This window comes from Lagopus muta, chromosome 1 (genome assembly GCF_023343835.1).
Source record: "Lagopus muta isolate bLagMut1 chromosome 1, bLagMut1 primary, whole genome shotgun sequence".
NCBI classification, from domain to species: Eukaryota; Metazoa; Chordata; class Aves; order Galliformes; family Phasianidae; genus Lagopus; species Lagopus muta.
In genome coordinates this window covers 46,765,168-46,785,290 of record NC_064433.1, presented here as the reverse complement: position 1 = coordinate 46,785,290, position 20,123 = coordinate 46,765,168, and the positions used below count along the sequence as shown (strand labels likewise).

Below are 20,123 nucleotides of genomic sequence, written 5' to 3'. Positions count from 1 at the left end.
CACCGGATGAGATGATCGCAGTAACTGTATTCATTCCCTAGCAGAGAATGGCTTGGAGAAGTCTGGAGAAAGATCAATGATATCTAAGCATTCGTTATGATAAGCATTACATTTAGATAGATTCACTGAGAACTAGAAAATAGTTGCATAAAAATTTGCAAAAGAGTAAGATTTGTAAGTGCAGCTGTAGAGATTCACATTTCATCTTTCTATTTCTGGCTTCTTTATTATGCTTTACCATTAAGAGTCAGATGAAAGCAGTCACATGGCAAAAAATGACTCTTAAAACTAGCTTGCAGAAGCTACTCATTGAGTTACACATGAATGCAGGTTCAACAGTTTAGACAGAATTGTGAAGGGTCTGGGAAATTGAAAAAAAAATACCCCCAAAATTCATTGAATTGGTTAGATTTTCTGGCACTGTACGTTTCATATAGATTTATTAGCCACAACATACATATTTGAGGAAAACAAGATATTTTAGCATGTCATCATATCACTGGAAATATTTAATGCCAGAATCTCAGTTTAGAAATACCAGCTTAACTTCACAGAATCACAGAATAGCCCAGGTGGGAAGGGATCTCAAGGATCATGAGTCTCCAACCCCCTGCTACAGGCAAGGCCACCAGCCTTCCCAGTTGAGTTACGTAAAGGCTTCAGAATAGACTGTGAAAGTCATTTAGACACTTGAATAAGCAGAGAGTTGGAGTTTCTGATGAAATATGCTTGTGCATATATTTGAGGAGATTAAATATTTTTATAATTATGGCCCTCAGTAACTGATTGAATGGAAGGGTTCATCTTTGAAAAAAAACAAAAACAAAAACAACTTAGGATAGGATGTAAGTTTGTTTTCTTCTGTGTCAGTGAAGAGCTCCGGGGAACTGAATAAACTGATAAATAAAAAGGTAAAATCAGAGATTTCATAAAGAGGCCAGAGCATATGCTAAATAAATCTAGTGTGAAATGAAAAAATCTTAATAGAGAGTTTGGCATGTATCTACATCACCTTCTCTTCTGTGTTATATGGGATTTACTACTCTGTTTTCCCCTCAGGTAATTTTTCCAAATGAAAACCCTCTTCTTTAGAGCAAATAGGAAATGCTATATGGCTCTGCATCTCTACATTCATTTGGAAAGCCAGGCAAGGAGTCCAAGCCCTGCACTTTACGGACTCCATGTGCTCCTTCCTTTTTATCCAAAAATCACTACTGAACTTTCCATACAAGACAACCTGTAATGTTCAGTTTCAAAGGCACACAGCAAAAAAATTCCAAAAGTAAAGATAGAAAATACAAATTCCTCTGAGAGCAGCACAATTAATAAAACTTGGTTTTCTAGAAACAACACCTTTCCCACTCTATCTCAGATACTCACAGGTCATTTCTGTGTCTACCATTTATCCAGTAGTATGCATCTGGCTTTATCCCATCTCCCAAAGTCCTACATGTGCCCCAGAGAGCCTGCTGTCATTTCTGCATATCAGCTGACTGCAGTGTGTGTGATCATTTACAACTGGGCTGGTACCAAACAGCATATATACTTGGTGTACACTGACTGTCTTTATGGCACAGGCACAAATTTGAGCCCCAGACCCATTTCAATCAGCTGGTACTCACAAAGTAAATAAGACTCTGATTCTCTTTGAGACAAATAGGCTTGTACTAAATGTAGTTGAAAGTAACCAGCACATAAAGTAAGAGTTGGTAGAAAAAAAAGGAAATGCTGTTATCACATAATTCATAATGTTAAGGAAATCAGATTAAAAACAGCCTAATCTCTGAAGCAGATAGAAGAGCATTGTATCCAGATAAAGCTAGATTTATGCACTAGGTTGTTCCAGTAGTAACAGAGAGAAATTAAGACAGTACTAAAAAAGAAATTAATTGCTAGCATTTTTTCCACTGTTTCATTTTCAGTTCATGTCCAACTTTAATCTCCAAGATCTCACCTCCTAGGTAGCACTGAATGTTAAAGAACAATGAAAGTAACTTTTGAAATCAAACCAGCACAGTAATTTTCATTATCTATGAGCTCTTGAAGGATTCAATTGGGAATGTAAACAGTGATTCAGGTAATGGTAAAAATCAGTAGCATTTATTTATTCTCTTCGTGATATAATACTTTTTTGGTATCATGACTAGGACATTCTGCAACCATCAGCAGTTCTTTCAACCACTTTTCTGGACAAGTGGCGTAACAGCCTTTCTGCATTTAGTTGCTTCTATTTTCATGAGTGAAAAGAAAAAAGACTAAAATCAAACACTGTTCAATCTTAAAAGGAAATAAGAACTATTTGATTAAAAGAACACTGTAGAGATTTGCACTCATTTATAAACTTAGCAATTGTAGTGTTGTAGCTGTTGATCTCACTTCGCCAAGAAAGAACAAGCAGATGTGCTTGAGAAGCAGCTGTCAACACTTCACTATGAATACTACCATGAAAAACTGCCTATTCCAGAACTAAGGCATATGTGAGCTGCAGAGTTTGGCCCTGCCCATCCATGTGCTATTAAAATGCATATAGGGACAGGAAGGGGAGAGAAGAGGGAGAATTCACAGCTGGAGTAGGTCAAGAACATGTATTCTCTAGCATACTCATGCAGATGTGGATACAGAGATTATGTTGTAAAGGTATTTAAAAAAAAAAAACAATACAAAAACAACAACCTCGCTTAATTTTTGAAAAAAAAAACCAAAAAAACAAACAACAAGGATTGTTTTGCCTTTGGTCATTTATCATCTTGATTATTTCTGTGAAATTTTCTATAGAACATCCCCCAGAAGAATGGTGTTAGCACAGCCAAGGGGACTGGTGCAGGGAATAAAAACGGGCAGAAATAACTGGGAGGAACTAAAAGGATGAAAATATCCCAAGTGACATTAATTACAACAATGCTGGTGGAGATTACCATTTTCATCCAAAATCAGAGAGGTTGCCTCTGTCAGTTGAGAATCATGCACTTCAGTGCAAGATTTACGCTTTTGTACCCCTACCCTTCTCACCTGCACTTTCTTGGCTTTTCTTCCTTCAAATTTTTTGTGCTCCAAGTTGTCACCTTTTGGAATGATAAATTCATTCTCACAGACTAATGATTGGGGCTCATTCATGATCTACAGCATCCAAATTCAAATAAAAAGTCTTTTTCATTCTATGGAGAATCTTACTCTTCAAATTTCAGTTCACAGAGGTCAAAGCTGAAGATATTTCCAAATTAGGTGCAGATAAACATCCATCAGGTGTTACTGAGCTATAAAGTGCGCAAAGCAGAGACTTTCCATGCAGTTTTTTTAACCCTTGCTGCTTTCAGATGGAATAGTTTCCTTAGCTGTTCTATTTCTGCTGCTCTTGTTAGAATTGCACTATGCAAAAAGGTTGAATATTCATAAGAGTGATGCAGATTGTTTTCAGGTTCAGTGAGGTTCAGGCTTTGTTTAGGAGAAAGTTCAGTTGAAGGTTTTAGTCACTTTGTCATCTCTTTTGTGAGGCAAAAAATAAGCAAAGATTAATACACTGGTATTTTTATTCCTTGTGAAGGTAATGTATAGTTAGATAATAAATACAGTGATTTTTTCCAGAAGAGTTATAGCCATTAGCCTATTTCTGTAGGCCTTATTTGTGTGAGCTGTCCTGACACAAAAAAACTATAAAAAAAGATATAAAATCCCAATGAAGATAACGAGAGTACTTCTGCCAGGAAAGGTTCCAGAGCTGATCCTTAATTAAAGTCCCTTTAAAAACTGTCATTCTGGAAATACTGCTCTTACATTCCCACTGTAAGAGACGTGACAAGTCACCGAAGGTTAATTGTTGTGAAATTATATTTTTAGCTTTCTTAATTAGATTCTGAACTGGAGATTTCAAACTGACTTTCGATGGATGAAGCACAACAAAACCAACTGTCATTTAGAGAAAGCCCTGAAGTAAATGTAAATTAAACAAAGAGCAAACTGCCAATGGATTCCTGTTCATGCATTCTCTTGACAATTTTACACGTTGTACAAACCCAGGAGGAATAGAATTAGCTCTTGAATCTGCGTCCAATACCCATTTGAAAAGAAATTCTCTAATTTTTCTGTTTATTTTGGAGCAGCAAAAGACAAGGAAGGGCTATTTTGTGTTCTACGAGTGAGACGTTCTGAAAGTTGAACACCTATGGCCTAGTTACAAAGCTACAACGTGAGCATGTGTGCCCATACCAAAGTGTGTTTTTGCTCCGTGGGATCCCCTGACATTGAAATGCTTGGTGTCTGACACTCAACATACTAAAATGTATGATCCAAGCAAATGCCTTCTTCTGGAAGCAGTGAAAACCAAAGCACAAAAAATGTTTGAGCATAGGAATTAATATATGAGAAGTATATTCCCCTTGTACAGAAAAAATGCCCTCCCTTCTGCACTGCCAGTAAACCACTAATGCTAACTTGCTGTTGTTGGCTGAGGCAATGGCAGGTCTTTACCTCATTTGACATCAGAGGAAATAAAGTCAACAGCTGTAATAGCAGCAACAAGATGAACCTGCAGTGTTCCAGTGAGAATATTACCACAATCCCTGTACATTATTTGTTTGAAAATAGGCATATGATGATTGCTTTCTGTTTTCATTTTATGTGACTTACAAGGCTGCAAGTAAGATAAATAGAAAGGCTTGAACTTTCAGACCAGAGAAGAAGACAACCTTTCTCTTGCAACACGATAATGCGAAGCCCATCAAATTTGAAGACTGTGGAGCACGTTGCCAATGTTGGCTGCACTGTCCTGTCACACCACTATATAGTGCAGATTTGGTGCCTTCTGATTTCCATCCGATTGGGCCAACAAAATACGGACTGCATCAGCAACATTTTTTAGTCATAATCATAGTAGCTGTGAAGCAGTGTGTCACCTTCAGTGGTGCAGATTTTTATGAGCACAGCATGCAGGCTCTTGTTCATCACTAGTGAAAATGCATAACTAATGGTAGCGACTATGCTGAAAAAAAGTGTTGTGTAGCTGAGAATTTGCTCTGTCAAGTAGTGGTATCGTGCTCTTTGTATCTGTTGTAATTTCTGTGGAAATAAATAGGGGTCATTAACTTCAGAGTGACCTGTGTACAAACACAAGAATGACCATCTTGGTTCAAACCAAGGAAGTGTTCATGCATTCCTGTGCCTTACTGTCAATGATGACAGCTCTCTGATCCATCCATGATCTCAGCTTGAGGCAGCTATCGGGACAGGGGTGCACATCATCTTGGTGAGGATGGCAATTATTAAGGGTAATTTGAGCATCAGACAAAATATATAATGCAACTCCACTCTGACAAACATCCTGGAAACCTGACAAAAATACAGGACAGTATTTGCTTGTATGTGGGGGGGACTCAGTACAAATGAGAGTAACTGCATGAATCTCTGGTATATATTTTAATTTTACTTTTTAATTGATTTTAATTAATGCAGGTACTGTCCTACTGTCCAAATTGTGTAAAGTTTTAAACTAATTTTTACTGAAATAATAATTATTTTAGGGGCTTTATTCAATTATATAGTATATTAATATTTAAGCAGAGAGTTTGTTGCCTTTGGAAGGGGAAAATAGCTCCTGAAGTCTGAAATCTCTAAGCAGCAATTAGGAGTATTTTCCTAGCTAGTATACCACTACCTAAGAAATTGCAGATAATTACTAGTGTTACTATTCCCAGCTAACTAGCAGCTCACTACATAAAATAACTAAGACATAGTAGAAAAATAACTAATTACCATCATGTCTGAGGGAAAACATTTTTCAGACATTGTGAATTATGAATTCTTGCAACTGATAATTTTCAGAAGAAATGGCTTTGTGTAAATAAAGCCCTTCATAATATGTGACTGCAGAAGTGAGATACTTCTCAGAAGACTATCTTGAAAATTATCATTTTCTATTCTACAAAATCCCAACAAAACACTTGTCTCAGCCAGACAGAACTTCTTTCCTCTGAGAAGAGATTTGCTATTGCTTAGGAAATACAATGAATTTTGCCCTTCTTTTTTGGCTGGCTCCACATGTTAAATGTTGTCAGTTTTCTGTCATTCTATGCCTTTAACAGTGCCTATCAGAAATGAAGACGGTACTTAGATCATGTTTCAAGCATCATCCATATCACACTGGAGACTTGAATATAAAAGCTTGACTAGATCGAAAAAAAAGGTAAACTACCAGTGCAGTCATAAAATAAATAAATAAATAAATAAAAATAAATAAAAAGAGAGAGAGAGAGAGAGAGAGAAAAGGAAAAAAAGAAAAATAATAATAATAATTAAAAAAAGATATACTTTTCACATTGTGGGGCACAGTAACTGACCCCCCTTTTTGTTCAAATATCACAAGACTCTTTAGTCTGGATCTGACATCTGTTCAGGACACAAATGTTTGGTGGAGGTAACTCTGACTGGCGGCTTGTGCTAGGAACAGAATTATACTGAAATTTCCCCAGAGATTTGCACCTAGTTTTGTTTTTCTGCTGTTTCCAAAAAGACACTACTTGCAGCAGATGACTTTCATTTTATTAACTCATTTTGCAGGAAGTAAATCCACTCCCTGAAAAACTCTTCACTCAAAGTAAGGAATCTGAATGAAGTGTTTATTCAAAGAGGAGTTACTCCACCTGTCCTCACCCCAAATAAAATCACACTTTATTTTACTGTAAGTCTTTGATCTGCCCATGGTTCATTCCGTATCACCTCAGTTTTCTGTCAGTACCCTGGTGGGGCGCTGCCAATTCTTTGAGACTTTGCACTCAGGTAGCCGATGTCCACTCCCAGCGTCACAAACAGTAACTAACTGCATCACACCTTCTTTCCCCAGAGTTAGCCCTAAAAAATCAGCTTGGAATCTGCAAGAAATGCTAAGCCTTCTGCTTTGCATTTTGCAAGTGAATAAGAACTTCTACTAGTCAAATGATATCTCTAGTACCATTGCTGCAACACTGATGCCTTTGGTATGCTTGGACAAGTGTAACTGACTTTAACACTGGCATTATGCAACCAGTTTTGTTTCTGTAAAAGTTAAAGAGAGAGAAATTCAAACAAAATGACACTGTCCTTTTACATACATAACCAGGAATGAAATGCAGTGTCCATTTATCTTGACCATCAGTGCTAGAAGAACTACTATTGATTATACTAAGAACAGAACTGCTGAATAAGAAGTTTTAAGCACATCTTTAACATACACAAAAAAAGGCAGTTCTGATTCAAGAGAGAATTAGTCAGTTGACTACTTTAGGGATTTAATTGAAATTCTAGTGAATCAAAAGGAACTTTTCTATTGAATTCTTTTAGCTTTGATTTGGACATTTAATTATTAGACAAACTTTATGCTCTCTCAGGACTCTCTATCTCCCCCTTTGTGTGACAAAGAACTAATCTGAAGGCACTAATGTTTAAGGCACACACTAATAAATTGATTTTTTTCAAAGGTGAATCCAGAAGGAAAAGTTCTAGTCTTGTAATTAAGTTATGATTTGTGATGCAATAAAGTACTCACTGGTGGATCCTTTGTTGGCTGAAAGGAGCAGTATAGCAGTCATTCTCTTCCAGATCTGGCAGTGTCTCCTTGTCCAGTTTCATTGGCTTTCTAGGTAACCATCCTCGAAACCTGCTTATTTGTTTCTCGATCCTGCAATACATGAAAAGTGTGAGCATTTGAGAGAGTGAGAAATATATTGCTTTTTAATTACATTTTTTCAGTGCAAAGTACATATGCAGGCAAACTAGGCCACTTAGTATCTACAGCTACAGAAGAAGCACTATCTGCCATTTTGGACCAAATTATACACACTGAACTTGATTATTAACAACCAGCTTTCAGTGAACGAGCATCTTATTTTGTCTTAGCAGAAAAGCAATGCCAATGTTACATGCTGCTAAAAATCTTTATAAGCCCATTAAGCTCTTGGCAACTCTCTAAGCCTTTATTTCTCAGCTGTTTATCTAATTTAAATTACAGGCCTAACTGACATATTAGACTTTGGACATATAAACATGAGAACAGTACAGACTATGATGGAGAGCTTTGAAAGTTAAACCCCAGCAAGCTGCATCCTTTTCCTGCCCTCTGTACTGATTCTTACCTTGCAATTGGTGCCATACAAAATAGACTACTTTATTCATTTGGTTTAACTGTAGTGTCTTGCAATACTATAATCTACCCAAAACTAAAATACTCAGTGTACAGATTAGTAGGTGACAGCTGCACAGGTTGTTACATATAGAAGGTGAAAACAAATAAGATTAAGCTGGATTTAATCATGGGTACTCATGCAAAGATGCACGCTGAAATTACTGGTAAGGGAACAATCAGAGCTGGGTGGAGGAGACAATCTAAAACAACTTCACATCCAAACTAAAACATTATAATGAAAATGTTATGATGAAGACACATAACAAAGAGGAGATGTGTCTGGCAAAATGAAGCCTACCCTCCCTCACACCTTCAAGTTCTAAACAGTGATCTCTGCCTGCAAAAATCAGATGACAAATTATGGGCATGCTCATATTTCTGTCACAATACAAGTATTTCCTGGTGGGGGGCATAAACCAATATCTTTTGAAGTTTAAGACCAGTTGAAGATGAAGTTCAAAGGCTGGAAATCTGGGTGGTTTTTTTTTTTTTTTTTTTTACATTCAACATAAGCCAGTCCAATAGCTCTGTGACTCCAGAAAATGCTGGGAGGTCTGCACAGTTTGAGGGAGGGAAATCTATATCCATGCAGCTAAGTGTGTAGGACAGTAACATGAAATTATTACAGAAATTATTACATACTTCCATTCAAAATACATATAATGTTTCCTGGAATATTCAACTTTTTGTCTCACATGTTTTATTTTGGACAGGAAAGCTAACGCTTATTTTTAAACATGGACATTCAATTCTAAATTGTAACCACACAAGCCCTATCCATTTTGGTACAATTTGTGTATTTCCTATTTGTGAATAAAATGGGAGCAGAGGTGTAATATGCCATCAGAACTGATCAGAAACATGGCAGTGCCTGTAAGAGTACAAAATGAGACTTATACTAAAGTTATCAGAAACTCTTAATGGGCATGGATTGATTGTTCACCCCAGTCCAGAAGTTCAGAGTGGAGGTAGAATTAGTTTGCTAGTGTCTGTGCCTGAGTGCATGGAAGACATTGACATATCCCAGCTCTGTGAAGGACCAGACCTGTTGCAAGTCTCTAGTTGTCCTTTCCAGATTCCCAGCCTTGAGCTAGTCTGTGCAGAGACTGATAGGAATGACAAGGAAAAAGTAAGATAACTCCTGGGGGATTCTCCCTATCTTGGCTTCCAGCTTTTTCCTCTGTAGAGGTTATAAGCTTTGTATTACAGTATGTTCAGCAGACTTAGTGACCCTGGATGTGGAAAATGGAAGAGGAATCAGGCAGAAGGATTTTCTAAATATCCCAGGCCATGCTTATTTGTTGACCAAAATCATTTGAATTCTCTAAGCTATTAATCCCCTTGCTAATCTGCAACCCTTTCCCATTCATTCTGCAAGTGCACATTTGAGATATGTGTGCTGCAGGTTTATCACAGCACATGCAGGCATGAACACAGTGCTTTCACAGATTAAGAACAATGCATTATTCATGTTGGCTTCTCACTGAGCATATGCCCAGAATTTCACTGATTTGCCACTCCCAAGGTTCAAACTATTTGGCATGCTTAGTGAACTTGTTCCTTTCCTGCTGGCAAGCAGGTCTGGAAAGGTTGCAGTGACTTTCTGCACAGCTGACAGCTTAAGAGTACAGCAAAGCCATCCTTTCAAAAAAAATAGTTTTCTCCTTCAAAAAGAAAAATGATCATGCTTAAAATGCATCCAGGCCACCCCAACAGCACCATGAGTCAACAGTGCAGGCTTTATACTGAACATTATCCTCTTTCTTAAGACAAGAGACACAAGTGTTATACGTATTTTATTGCTTTTTCAAGGCTAACCTGGGTTTCACATTCCCTGAATAGAAGGAATAGTGTTTGGAAAACAGAGCAGCCATACATGGAGTGAGGAGACACTGTAAAGTTAACCACAGTGAAAGAGGAAAATGGCAGAGCTGTTAAAAATTTCCTTCCTAAATACTTAAAAAAAACCCAACAACTTGTTAGCCTCACATGGCAAAAATTAACTGTCTCAGTGCATGTGGTGAGTCAAAGACACATCCCATTCCAGTCCTGGCCTTGTCTCTGCTGTCCAGGATTAGCCTTTACCCAGTGTCCTGTTTCCAAAGATGCATATTGTGCTTAACACACAAACTGGTTTCTCAAATAATTTCAAACCGTTTTATCACTAGAAAACAGAGTAGGGATAGAATCTTTTATATTTTTTCCCAAAAGAAAGAGGAAGTTTGTAAAATCAAAACAATCGTTTATAATTCAGAAACTTTATTCTTTATTTATTATTTATTGTTTAGAATCTTTTTTTCTCAGAGTGCTCAGGCACTGGAATGGCTGCCCAGGGAGGTGGTGGAGTCGCCATCCCTGGCAGTGTTCAAGAAGTGCCTGGATGAGGAGCTGCGAGATATGGTTTAGTGCTTGTGGTAGCAGTGGGAATGGGAGGATGGTTGGACTAGATGATCTTGCACATCATTCCAACCTTGTGATTCTATGATTCTATGATTCTATGATTCTATGATTCTATGAATTGAGATTGATTTTATCTCTGGCTCAACTTTGATAGAGCTTTATGGACAGTGTAGTGCTAGATACTGTTTAAGTTTTTAACCACAGCTCAGGTTGAGTTCTAGATATTGTATACATACCTGATTCCCTCCTTTCCTCTAGAACAGATTAGGGCAGTTTCATTATTTGAAATTTTGGAATCACTAGAACTTTTAGACAGAAAATTCAAGTGAGGCTGATGAGTTGCAAGAGACCTTCTCTGGATTTTCCCTGTTGCAAAAGCCCTCTCTAATATTAGTTTTACCTCAATGTCAATATAATATTTGTCTTATCCCCCAAAAAATCGACCAAGGCTTCTAATCTTCACTGAACTAGTAAAGGAAATATTTTTACTGAAGCTGTAGATCAGAGTATAACATAAATGAAAATATAGATGAATATGTTTTCTTTCCTTTCCCACTGGGACTATTCAGCTTTTCTGCCTCAAGCAGCTAGTCACAGAGCTAACCATAAAAAGTGAATTTAGCCAAATGCTGTCATCGTTCAGGAACAAAAAAAAAAAAATCCAAAACACAGAAAAAATTGCACTCCTTCTGATTCTGTCTGTGAATCACATGCTGACTGATGAAAAAATGAATGTAAAGTGAAATTTCATATGCCAACTATAAATGTGAGAATCTTCTCCTAATCCTTCCTGTTAATCTACTGCTGTAGTGAAAGCAGTCATGCCTTACCTAAAATCCAAATAAAATCTGAAGTTGGCAGGTGATTTGTACTCACTGAAAAGTGGCGATTGCAAATGAGGGAACACTGACCAACTTCAGAAGAACGGGGTTTGTTTATTAGCTGATGCCAACTGCATAAAATGTCTTAAATCCACAAAGAGCCCACTGGGTGCTTACCAGTGTAAAAGAAGCACACACCATAATTTGAGATCAGTGCTGGTACTCTCAAGTCACCAACACAGTAAGATAAAATTTAATATAGAAAAGGCTTTTTAATATGCTCATGCAGCAAAGCGATAATACATAATTCATTTTCCCATGTATGTTCATCCAGTGACATTATCTGCAGAGTGATACAGCTGTTTTCTCCAATATGCAGATTTTTCAAATCTAATTCTTCTCCCTCAGAAGTTCATGTGAGTCTTTCCACAGATCTCAGAGTGAGACAGTCAATCAAATGCTAGACCCTTTTGAAAACTGCATCAACAGCACTGCAGCATTAAATGCCAAAATATGAGTTGGTCTTTGCCAAACTTGTACATTTTTGGGGCTCTTTGGAGACATTTTCATTTGATTGTCTGAGGTATCAGAAAGAAAATGCACACTGGAAGTTTTTATTTCATAAAGTCAGGCACAAAATAGATCAAATATAACCTTAAGATATTTAATAAGTAAGTGAAAGGACTTCAGAAGTTCTTCAAAAGTACTAATTTCTCAAGCTCAATAGCTTCACACCAGTGAAGGACATGGTTCATTACGTTCCTATCTACCAACAAAGTACTAAGCATTCTCACAGAAGAAGCAATAAATAAATAACGTCATTTACTGTAACAAGCAAGCCAGCTGCATGGAAATGAAAAAAGCAGTACCTGTGGTATTTTAATCCCCTCAAAACTTACAAATGAATGACATGAAAATAAATAGATAAGAGTTTGCAGTAACGCACTTATTCTTCCTTAAAAGTCTCCATCAATCCAAAAATATCTCCTTATTAAAAAAGGCAACACTGGTAAAAATGAATTGCCTCTTTTGCATGGCAAATACCTTTAAAGTGTAATTCTGCTGTATCTGTTTTTGCAGATGTCCCAGTGCATAACTGCACCCTCCAACCTTCCTAGAAACACTATTAATAATTTTATTTCCAGCTTTACCTTAACCATTGTGTTAGTGATCGAGTCCAAATTAACATAAACTGAGCTAGCAAAAGAGTTGTACTCACCTATTCATGAACTTGTATCGGCGGTGCAGGTAATAGATTTTTCTCCTGGAAGAACAGCAAAAATGAAGCCAGTCGAGAAGAAAACCCATCGTCAGTTACAGTATGAACTAGCAAGGAAGGAAAGGAGATTGAAGACAGAAGCCTGTAAGAGGTGGAGGAAGAGACTAAAGAGAGATTACAGAACTGTCACAGGCAGCCACACAGACTCTGGTGGCATCTGAATTGCAAGGAGGTCATCCTTTTCTCATTTTCTTCTCTTTTTCTGCTACTTGTCATGTGTGAAAGACAGGGACTCAAAGATGTGTCTATTTCCAAGAAGTCCATAAACACTTGTAGGAATTTTGCAGGACCAATACAAAGATGGATAAATTATCCTCTGTGTATCTCAAATCCACCAGATAATTTACCAAAACTGCATTTGATAAAATGTAGAGGGAGTAATTTAGAAAAGCCAGGGAAATGGTGCCTGATGCTGCAATATGCCAGTAACACATGCAGTGCCAATGTAGAGCAGTGTTTACTTATGGAGCATCATCCCTTGAAACAATATAGATTACATAAGTTATTTGGTATGCATTCAGCACCCACCCCAGGATATAACCACTCCCTCTGCCCCTTTTATAGGCATTGCTCATTTTTATTGTCAGTGCAATAAGCTGTGTTGGGGTGTGCATGAAGAACAAGTGAGAAGACAAGGTGCACAATCAAATGCATGCTGACCACAGTCTCTTGATCTTGTCATCTTGCCACATTAGGAAATACTACTTTTCTGAAAGAGTGGTCAGGCACTGGAATGGGCTGCCCAGGGAGGTGGTGGAGTCATCAACCCTGGAGGTGTTCAAGGAATGTTTAGACATTGCAATGAAGGACATGGTTTAGTAAGAACTGTTGGTGGTGGGTGGACAGTTGGACTGAATGATCTTGTAGGTCTTTTCCAACCTTGGTGATTCTACGATTCTGTGATTCTATGATTCTATGATCTGCTTTCCTATGGGCCCTGTAGGGTTCACATCACCCAGGGCAGCGGCCCCTAACCATCCTGTGTAGATACAGAATGGGATGTTCACCTTCTGTCCCACTCCGCAGCTCTTGTTCTCCTCATAGGTGCCTATTACACCACAACTGTGACCACAACTGCGACCTTCACTAGAGAGATTACAGACTCCTTTGGCCAAATCTTCCACACAGTAGTGCTGTATCTCTTGCCCTAATCAGCAGGAGCAGACAAAGGTCAAAAGTAAGTGTTACTGATGATGCCATTTGCTTCTTGATTTTCCTTCAAATATAATTCAGAGGTATCCACTTTTTGGGACCACCATTTTGAAGCAGGATTTTATTCACTGATGTGTGGACCTTGGACTAGTCCAGCCTAACAGGACAGTAATAATGATCTCTCTGTAGATATGAAAAGAATTAAGATGTGGTCACAAAGCACATCTTTATACATGATTTGTATGGCACCCAATTTTCTATCTGCTGAGAAATGGATCTCAAAAATGGGACTTGGAAAAGTCAGGAAAGACAGGAAAAGACAAAAGGACAGGAAAGAACAAACTGCTCACAGCAACTAAAATATGAGTTCCTGTTGTATTTCTTAATCATGAGATCTTATCCTCTTACTGGGGCAGAATAATCTCAAGGAATGCCAAGAAATGCTGAAAAAGGACGCTTTTAGCCTAGTCAATTGTTTCTATGGCTAGAATGGCTTTTTAAAAAAGAGCATGGACATCCTGTAATGACTTGTGATTGCCTTTGCGTTTTTCTCTTTAGCAGCAAAAGCTCAAAAAAGAGCTGTTGAAGATTTGCTATGTAAACAAAAAAACAAAAGAAAACCGAATTCATATAGAAAAAGCCTGCAATTTAGTCCTTACTTCATATCCGCTTTTCCTAAAATGTTCTTAACGGTACAGAGCTTGTGTCATACTAGAGGCATTTTTTTGTCCTTAAGCAAGAAGGAAATAGGAATAGAAATCCTGCAAAGAACATCAACTCACTAGCTGAATATTCTGGGTCTGATCTTTATCTTGCTCAGGAGTAATTCCATTAAAATAAATGGAATTAAGCAACTGTAAACCCCGCTAATTAAAAGAAAAATCAAGTCCTCTCAGTTCATGGGTTTTGGTCAGTTCGAGTTGAAGTCTTCAAGCTATTCTAACAGTTCTGATAGCCAGCACAGTAAAATTGATATTTTACACAAAAAATTCCATAGCCCAACATGCAAATAATATTTAAAAATGGCCAAAATAATCTGAATGATGGTGTGAAATTAATTTGGTTGTCAGTGGCATTCAATCAAATTTATTTTCTCCACAGGCAAAGCACTTACAGCCTGAATTGTGCTCCTACTAAAAGTGATATGTATTCATAATCTGCATTTCTGAACTTACGCATTATACGAGCAGAAATTTTACAGGTGCTGAACATATCAGATACGTCCAATAGACATGCACTTCTGTGCTGCCTTACGTACCTGGATCTTCTTGACCTCCCATTGATTTCAATGAAATGTCCATTTAAAAAACAGCAGCGCACAAGTATGCAGGGGGCTCCAGCAGTGAAGGGGTTAAAGGGCCTAAGGATAGAATACCCCATGAAAACAGCTGCACTGCTACTGCTCACCTTAATTTCAAACCAAAACTCTACTGAAATCGCAGGCAGACATTAACAAGAAAGAACAATGAATATGGTATGACACTCCATTTGTATTTTCTAAGAGTGTGTGGTACCATATAGGCAAGCTTTCCATGTGCATTTTGCTGTTATTTTTTACTTTAGCTTTACAGTAAAGCGTGAAGACAAAATACAACTACACCTACCTGAACGGCATTCTTACATTCATTAGTTCAGCGTATTTGCCCAGGACCTCCCAAGGAGCATGCAACTTCACAAAGATGATGTCACTGTTTGTTAGAGATGACTGCAAAAGAAAAAAGGAAACAGCCACCAGGGCTTAATTCTTCAGATAAGAAAAAAATATCTATTCTTGCCTTTGGCAGCCCTCCCAATTCCCGACTCTTCCCAAACCACGTGTTGTTCTATTGAAATGCTATCAACTTCTTTTCCTTCTGGTTTTCTGAGAGCCATGTTCTGACTTCCCCAGCCTGTACAAGTATTACCTTCATATGGAAAAGAGGACAAGGATGGGAGGTTAACATGGAGTTGTGAGTTACCCAAGTGTGGGGTGGGAAAAAAGTTGGTCCTTAGCTTCAGCTAAAACTAAAATGGCAACTTTGGATCTGGTTCTGCTAATTGACCTGATTTCTGTGCTCATCATGATACAGATGTCTCTTTTTGAGTCATATAATGGAGACACATCTGGCAATTAAGAAAAATTTAATGACATGGACATATAATGAAATTCAACAGTGTCATGGGTTCCGTTCTCACTCTCGGCTCCAAGAATTTGAATGTTACAACTAAAGTTAGCAGGAAAAAGGATGCCTGATGCCATCCCCAGCACAGATTTATTGCCAGGAGTCAATGACGGTTTAGGGTCATGATTGCCACTAGGAGATCTTTAACTCTTTTCTCTGTACTATTTTCTTTCCTATGGGTTGTATGTATTTTCAAGAGAGTTTTACATAGCATATTCACATTCAAACAGTTACCTAATAGAAGGCTGTCCAGCAATGAGCAGAGAACGTGCAGTTTAGAGAAAGGGAAAAATGTAGGTTTATTTGCTCTCAGGAGGAGAAATAGTGCTTTTCAGGAAAACTACAACAGCATTGGCTGAAACTGCTCTTATTGAGAACACAGACATTCACGTATTAATATTGGAAGAGGAATTGTACAAATTCTAGTGAAAATCTGCATTCTGTGCAGCTTACAACTGAATGGATCACACTAACAGAGACAACTAAGACAGGCTGAATTCAAGGAATACCCAGGAAATAAGTGAAGTATGAGAGAAGGAAAATGTGAGGACAGAGAAAATCAGGCAGGAAATTTGTTAGTTTAAGGACTAGTTAGAGTATAGGGAATTTTTTCCCAGTCTTTTAGACTTTGTACTATATTAAATGCTCCTCACATTCATTCTTAGTTATTTTAGCTTACTGGGGATTCTTATGTCTAAGACTTCAACAAGTAGATAGCGCACAACCAAGACTATGCACTGCTGCTCTAAAAATTTCCTGCAAACCACTCCCGAAGAGGTTAAGGTTAAGTCAGCAGAAGACTGACAAGTTTGTTCATAAGCAACACAGATGAAAACCAAACTGAACCAAAGAATCTTCTAGTAAGGTCCTGACACACTAACAACAGTTGAGAAATGGAGGAAATTGACTGAAAACAGTCTATAAATTTACTGATGAATGTCATATACATTTTCCAGCACATTGTAATTTAAGCCATACAAAGTATAACAGTCACAGTAACAGCTATTTCACAAGTGAAACTTGCATTTAACTAGATTTGATTTCTTATATGTTACATATTTTCACACAGAAACATGAAAAGATTCCAAATACTATGAGAAAAAAATACAGATCTTTAAAGATATAGATTATTTTTTAAATCAGGATATTGTAATACTATTTTATTAATTTCTTCTGCAGAAGATCTAACAAATTTGTGAGGCTTAGTTATTTTCAGAAGAGATGATGATGCTAAATTATGAATATGCAAATCCAGTTCACTTGAATTTCCTCATGTTATGTGTTTATAAAAGAAAGCATATGGATAGACTGAGATAAGCAAGATTGGAACTAAAAGGACAATCCATACAAAAGAGTAATTTAATGCAGTGTCATATTCACCTAATTTAAGGAGAAAATTGCAAATCAAAGCATCTAAAAGAAAATATCAGTAGGTCTATCTTAGTTACAAAATACCTTAGTGAATAGAATATGTGAAACTGTCTTTGTTGTATTAGTATTTAGACCCCTTAGTATCCTTTGGCTTCATAATGTTCCACTGAGAGGAACACTGTTCTTTTATAATTGACTTTAGAGACTTGTCTCATTTAAAAGTTTGGAGAAATAAACACAGTTTCACATTATAGGAATATGCAAACAAAAATCAGTGTTAACATTGCTGAGCTTGGAAATGTAAATAAAAAAACTGTTTATTGACATGAGCCATCTGCTAGAAAATGATGTCTAGATGATAAAGAAATAAAAACTAACACAGCAATAAAGGGAGCAGAAAATGAAATATAACACTTTGCAAACTTTAAAATGGAGCATGTGTTTGGCTTTGACTCATGACACCAATGTCATCAGTTATCACCTTGTGATAATTGCCAGGCCACCAACATTCACATAAATCGGCCATTTCAGACTTACTTCTTGAAGAAGAACATGCATAGTGTGAGACAAGAGACTTTATTATAATCAGAGAACCACTGATTAATTGAAGTCTCCTCTCGGGGTCATCTGTGCTCACTCTTAGCCTAAAGCAGGGTCAATTTTAATCATTTGCTCAAGGGCTTGTCCTGTTGAGTTCTGAATATCTCCATGGGAAAAGATTTCACAACCTGTCTGGGCAAGCCACTTACTGTAAATGGTTGAGAAAAAAATATTTTCTATGGTAAAACTGTAAAACTGTACACTTCTCCAGAGAAATGCTGGTTGTAGAAATACGAGTTTTTACACTGGAAATCAGAGAACATTCAAAAAAATGCAAAGAAGGCTTTATAAAGCAACTTGATTCTTACAGGAATGCATAAAAAAAATAAAATCTGACTAAACACACTAGCAAGGTGTATTTAGTTTTATTGAATCCTCATCTTCAAAATATGACAATGTCCCACAGGATAGAATTCAAATCACCACAACCTGGGTCACAGATTATCAGTATACAACGAGTGCCATTCTGTGGTGTCATCAATCTGCTATTTTTCACAAACTATAATTTTTCTGTCCTTCTTATCCCTGCTCACTCACCTCCTTTTTCAGTTCATCTGGAACGACAGTATTCCTGAAAATACTAGACCAATGTTTAATAACCACAAGTAGATGTTTCCATGGCCTGTATTTCAGTATAAGAGATTCATTAATTCTCACCCTTTCTGCGTTCACTGATAAATCACTTTTATCATGATATTATGGCTGGCAATATGACAGTACAGGTAGTGCCATAGGACCACATATTATAGGTAGAAATGGCTATTTCTTTCTTCTGGCAAGACCACCTTTGTCTTTTACCACTAAGTCTGTAGAGACACTGTATTCCCAAAGAAAACAAATCAACTACAAATGTGCTTAAAAACTAAGCACTGTATTCTTCTCCAGTATCACTATGAAAGTAATGGGAGAGTGTATCGTAAGGGCCATTTACATAACTCCAAAAGCATAAGCAACTTCTTCGGGCCAAGGAAAACTTGTAAAGAAATATCAGGTTCTTGATCTTCTTCTGAAAGCAGGCTTTCATGTCTAGAAACAGAGTGTTGTTAACTGCTGCTTTAGAGAATTTAAGTCGTGGCTAACAAACTCACAGATATTTCTGCAGGCATTCTAAGTTCTTTTGATGGCAGGATTTGAAAATATGTATTCACTACTGACCTGGCTCTGCTCTTTCTGAAGTTATCATTGTTAGTCTGAACGGAAGCAAAATTGTGCTGACTTTGAACATCTCTTGAAAAGCCTACATTTTACAGTATTTGTAGACTGCCTTCTAGGATCAGGGCTGGAGATTGGTCCTTATTCAAATACTTTCTTGAAGATTCTTTTCCAACAAATAAAACTTTCAAAATTCATTACTAATGTTGTCAAGTCATTTTAAGACAAAAACAACTGTAGGACTCTCGTTAATACAGTATTTTTTAGGTTAAAAATTAAGAAAGTAGAAAAAGGGATTCACAGGAGATAACCTTGAAGAAAGATATAATTACAGTGTCTCCAATTGGGTGGTGTAATTATTTATTTGCCTTGAGGCTACAAGGCAGACAACTGTAAAAACCAATGCTCTAATTTGTGTATGCTTATCTATATAGAAAAAATGTAAAAGGAAAAGAAATCAGAATTTATTGCAAACACCTTTTCCCTGTCATTGTTTAAGAAAAAAATACTACAGACTGGGAATTTTCCCACCTTTAAAGTAAAATAAGATAAAAAGATTTTGGAACAGATCTAGCAACTAGACTCAATTCTTGCCTAAATTAGGAAGACCCAGCAAGGTAACTTAAAAAGAAAGAATAGGAATAGTGCTGTAGTTACTTGCAAACAGTTCATTTTTGTTAAGAACATCAGATAAGAAGCCAGAAGAGAAAATCAACATCTGTCCTCTAGTAACAATTCTGCCTATAATCAAACTCCATATGATGTCTCACTGCAGAGCAGTAAATAGTAGCTGTTGCAGGTTCCACTGCTTTTGAAAATGACTCTAGTATATTAACAGCACAGACTGATTTGCCATGTGAACTGAATTAAGTGGATGAAAACAAAAGCCAGCAAATTTTAGCTGATTAAATCATCCTTCCTCTGCAGAACCAAAATAAATATAAATTAACAAGGGTAATTCCACAGAACTGGACAAGCAGCAATAATGTTCTGCCAGTACTTTTCAGAAGTGCATACCTCACCACTGAGTACATACT

At 37.1% G+C, this 20,123-nt stretch overlaps 1 protein-coding gene across 4 annotated transcripts in view; it reads right to left on the bottom strand.

The window, feature by feature from the left end:
- Nucleotides 1-20,123, bottom strand: part of ANO4 (anoctamin 4) — a 168,784-nt gene that overhangs the window by 50,562 nt on the left and 98,099 nt on the right. For all 4 annotated transcript variants that reach the window (XM_048958570.1, XM_048958563.1, XM_048958578.1 and 1 more), the window contains 4 exons: nt 15,406-15,506; nt 15,060-15,161; nt 12,590-12,634; nt 7,514-7,645 (listed from right to left, as the gene is read on the bottom strand). In XM_048958570.1, the coding sequence (XP_048814527.1) occupies nt 7,514-7,645; nt 12,590-12,634; nt 15,060-15,161; nt 15,406-15,506 (380 nt within the window). The remainder of the gene's footprint in view (nt 1-7,513; nt 7,646-12,589; nt 12,635-15,059; nt 15,162-15,405; nt 15,507-20,123) is intronic.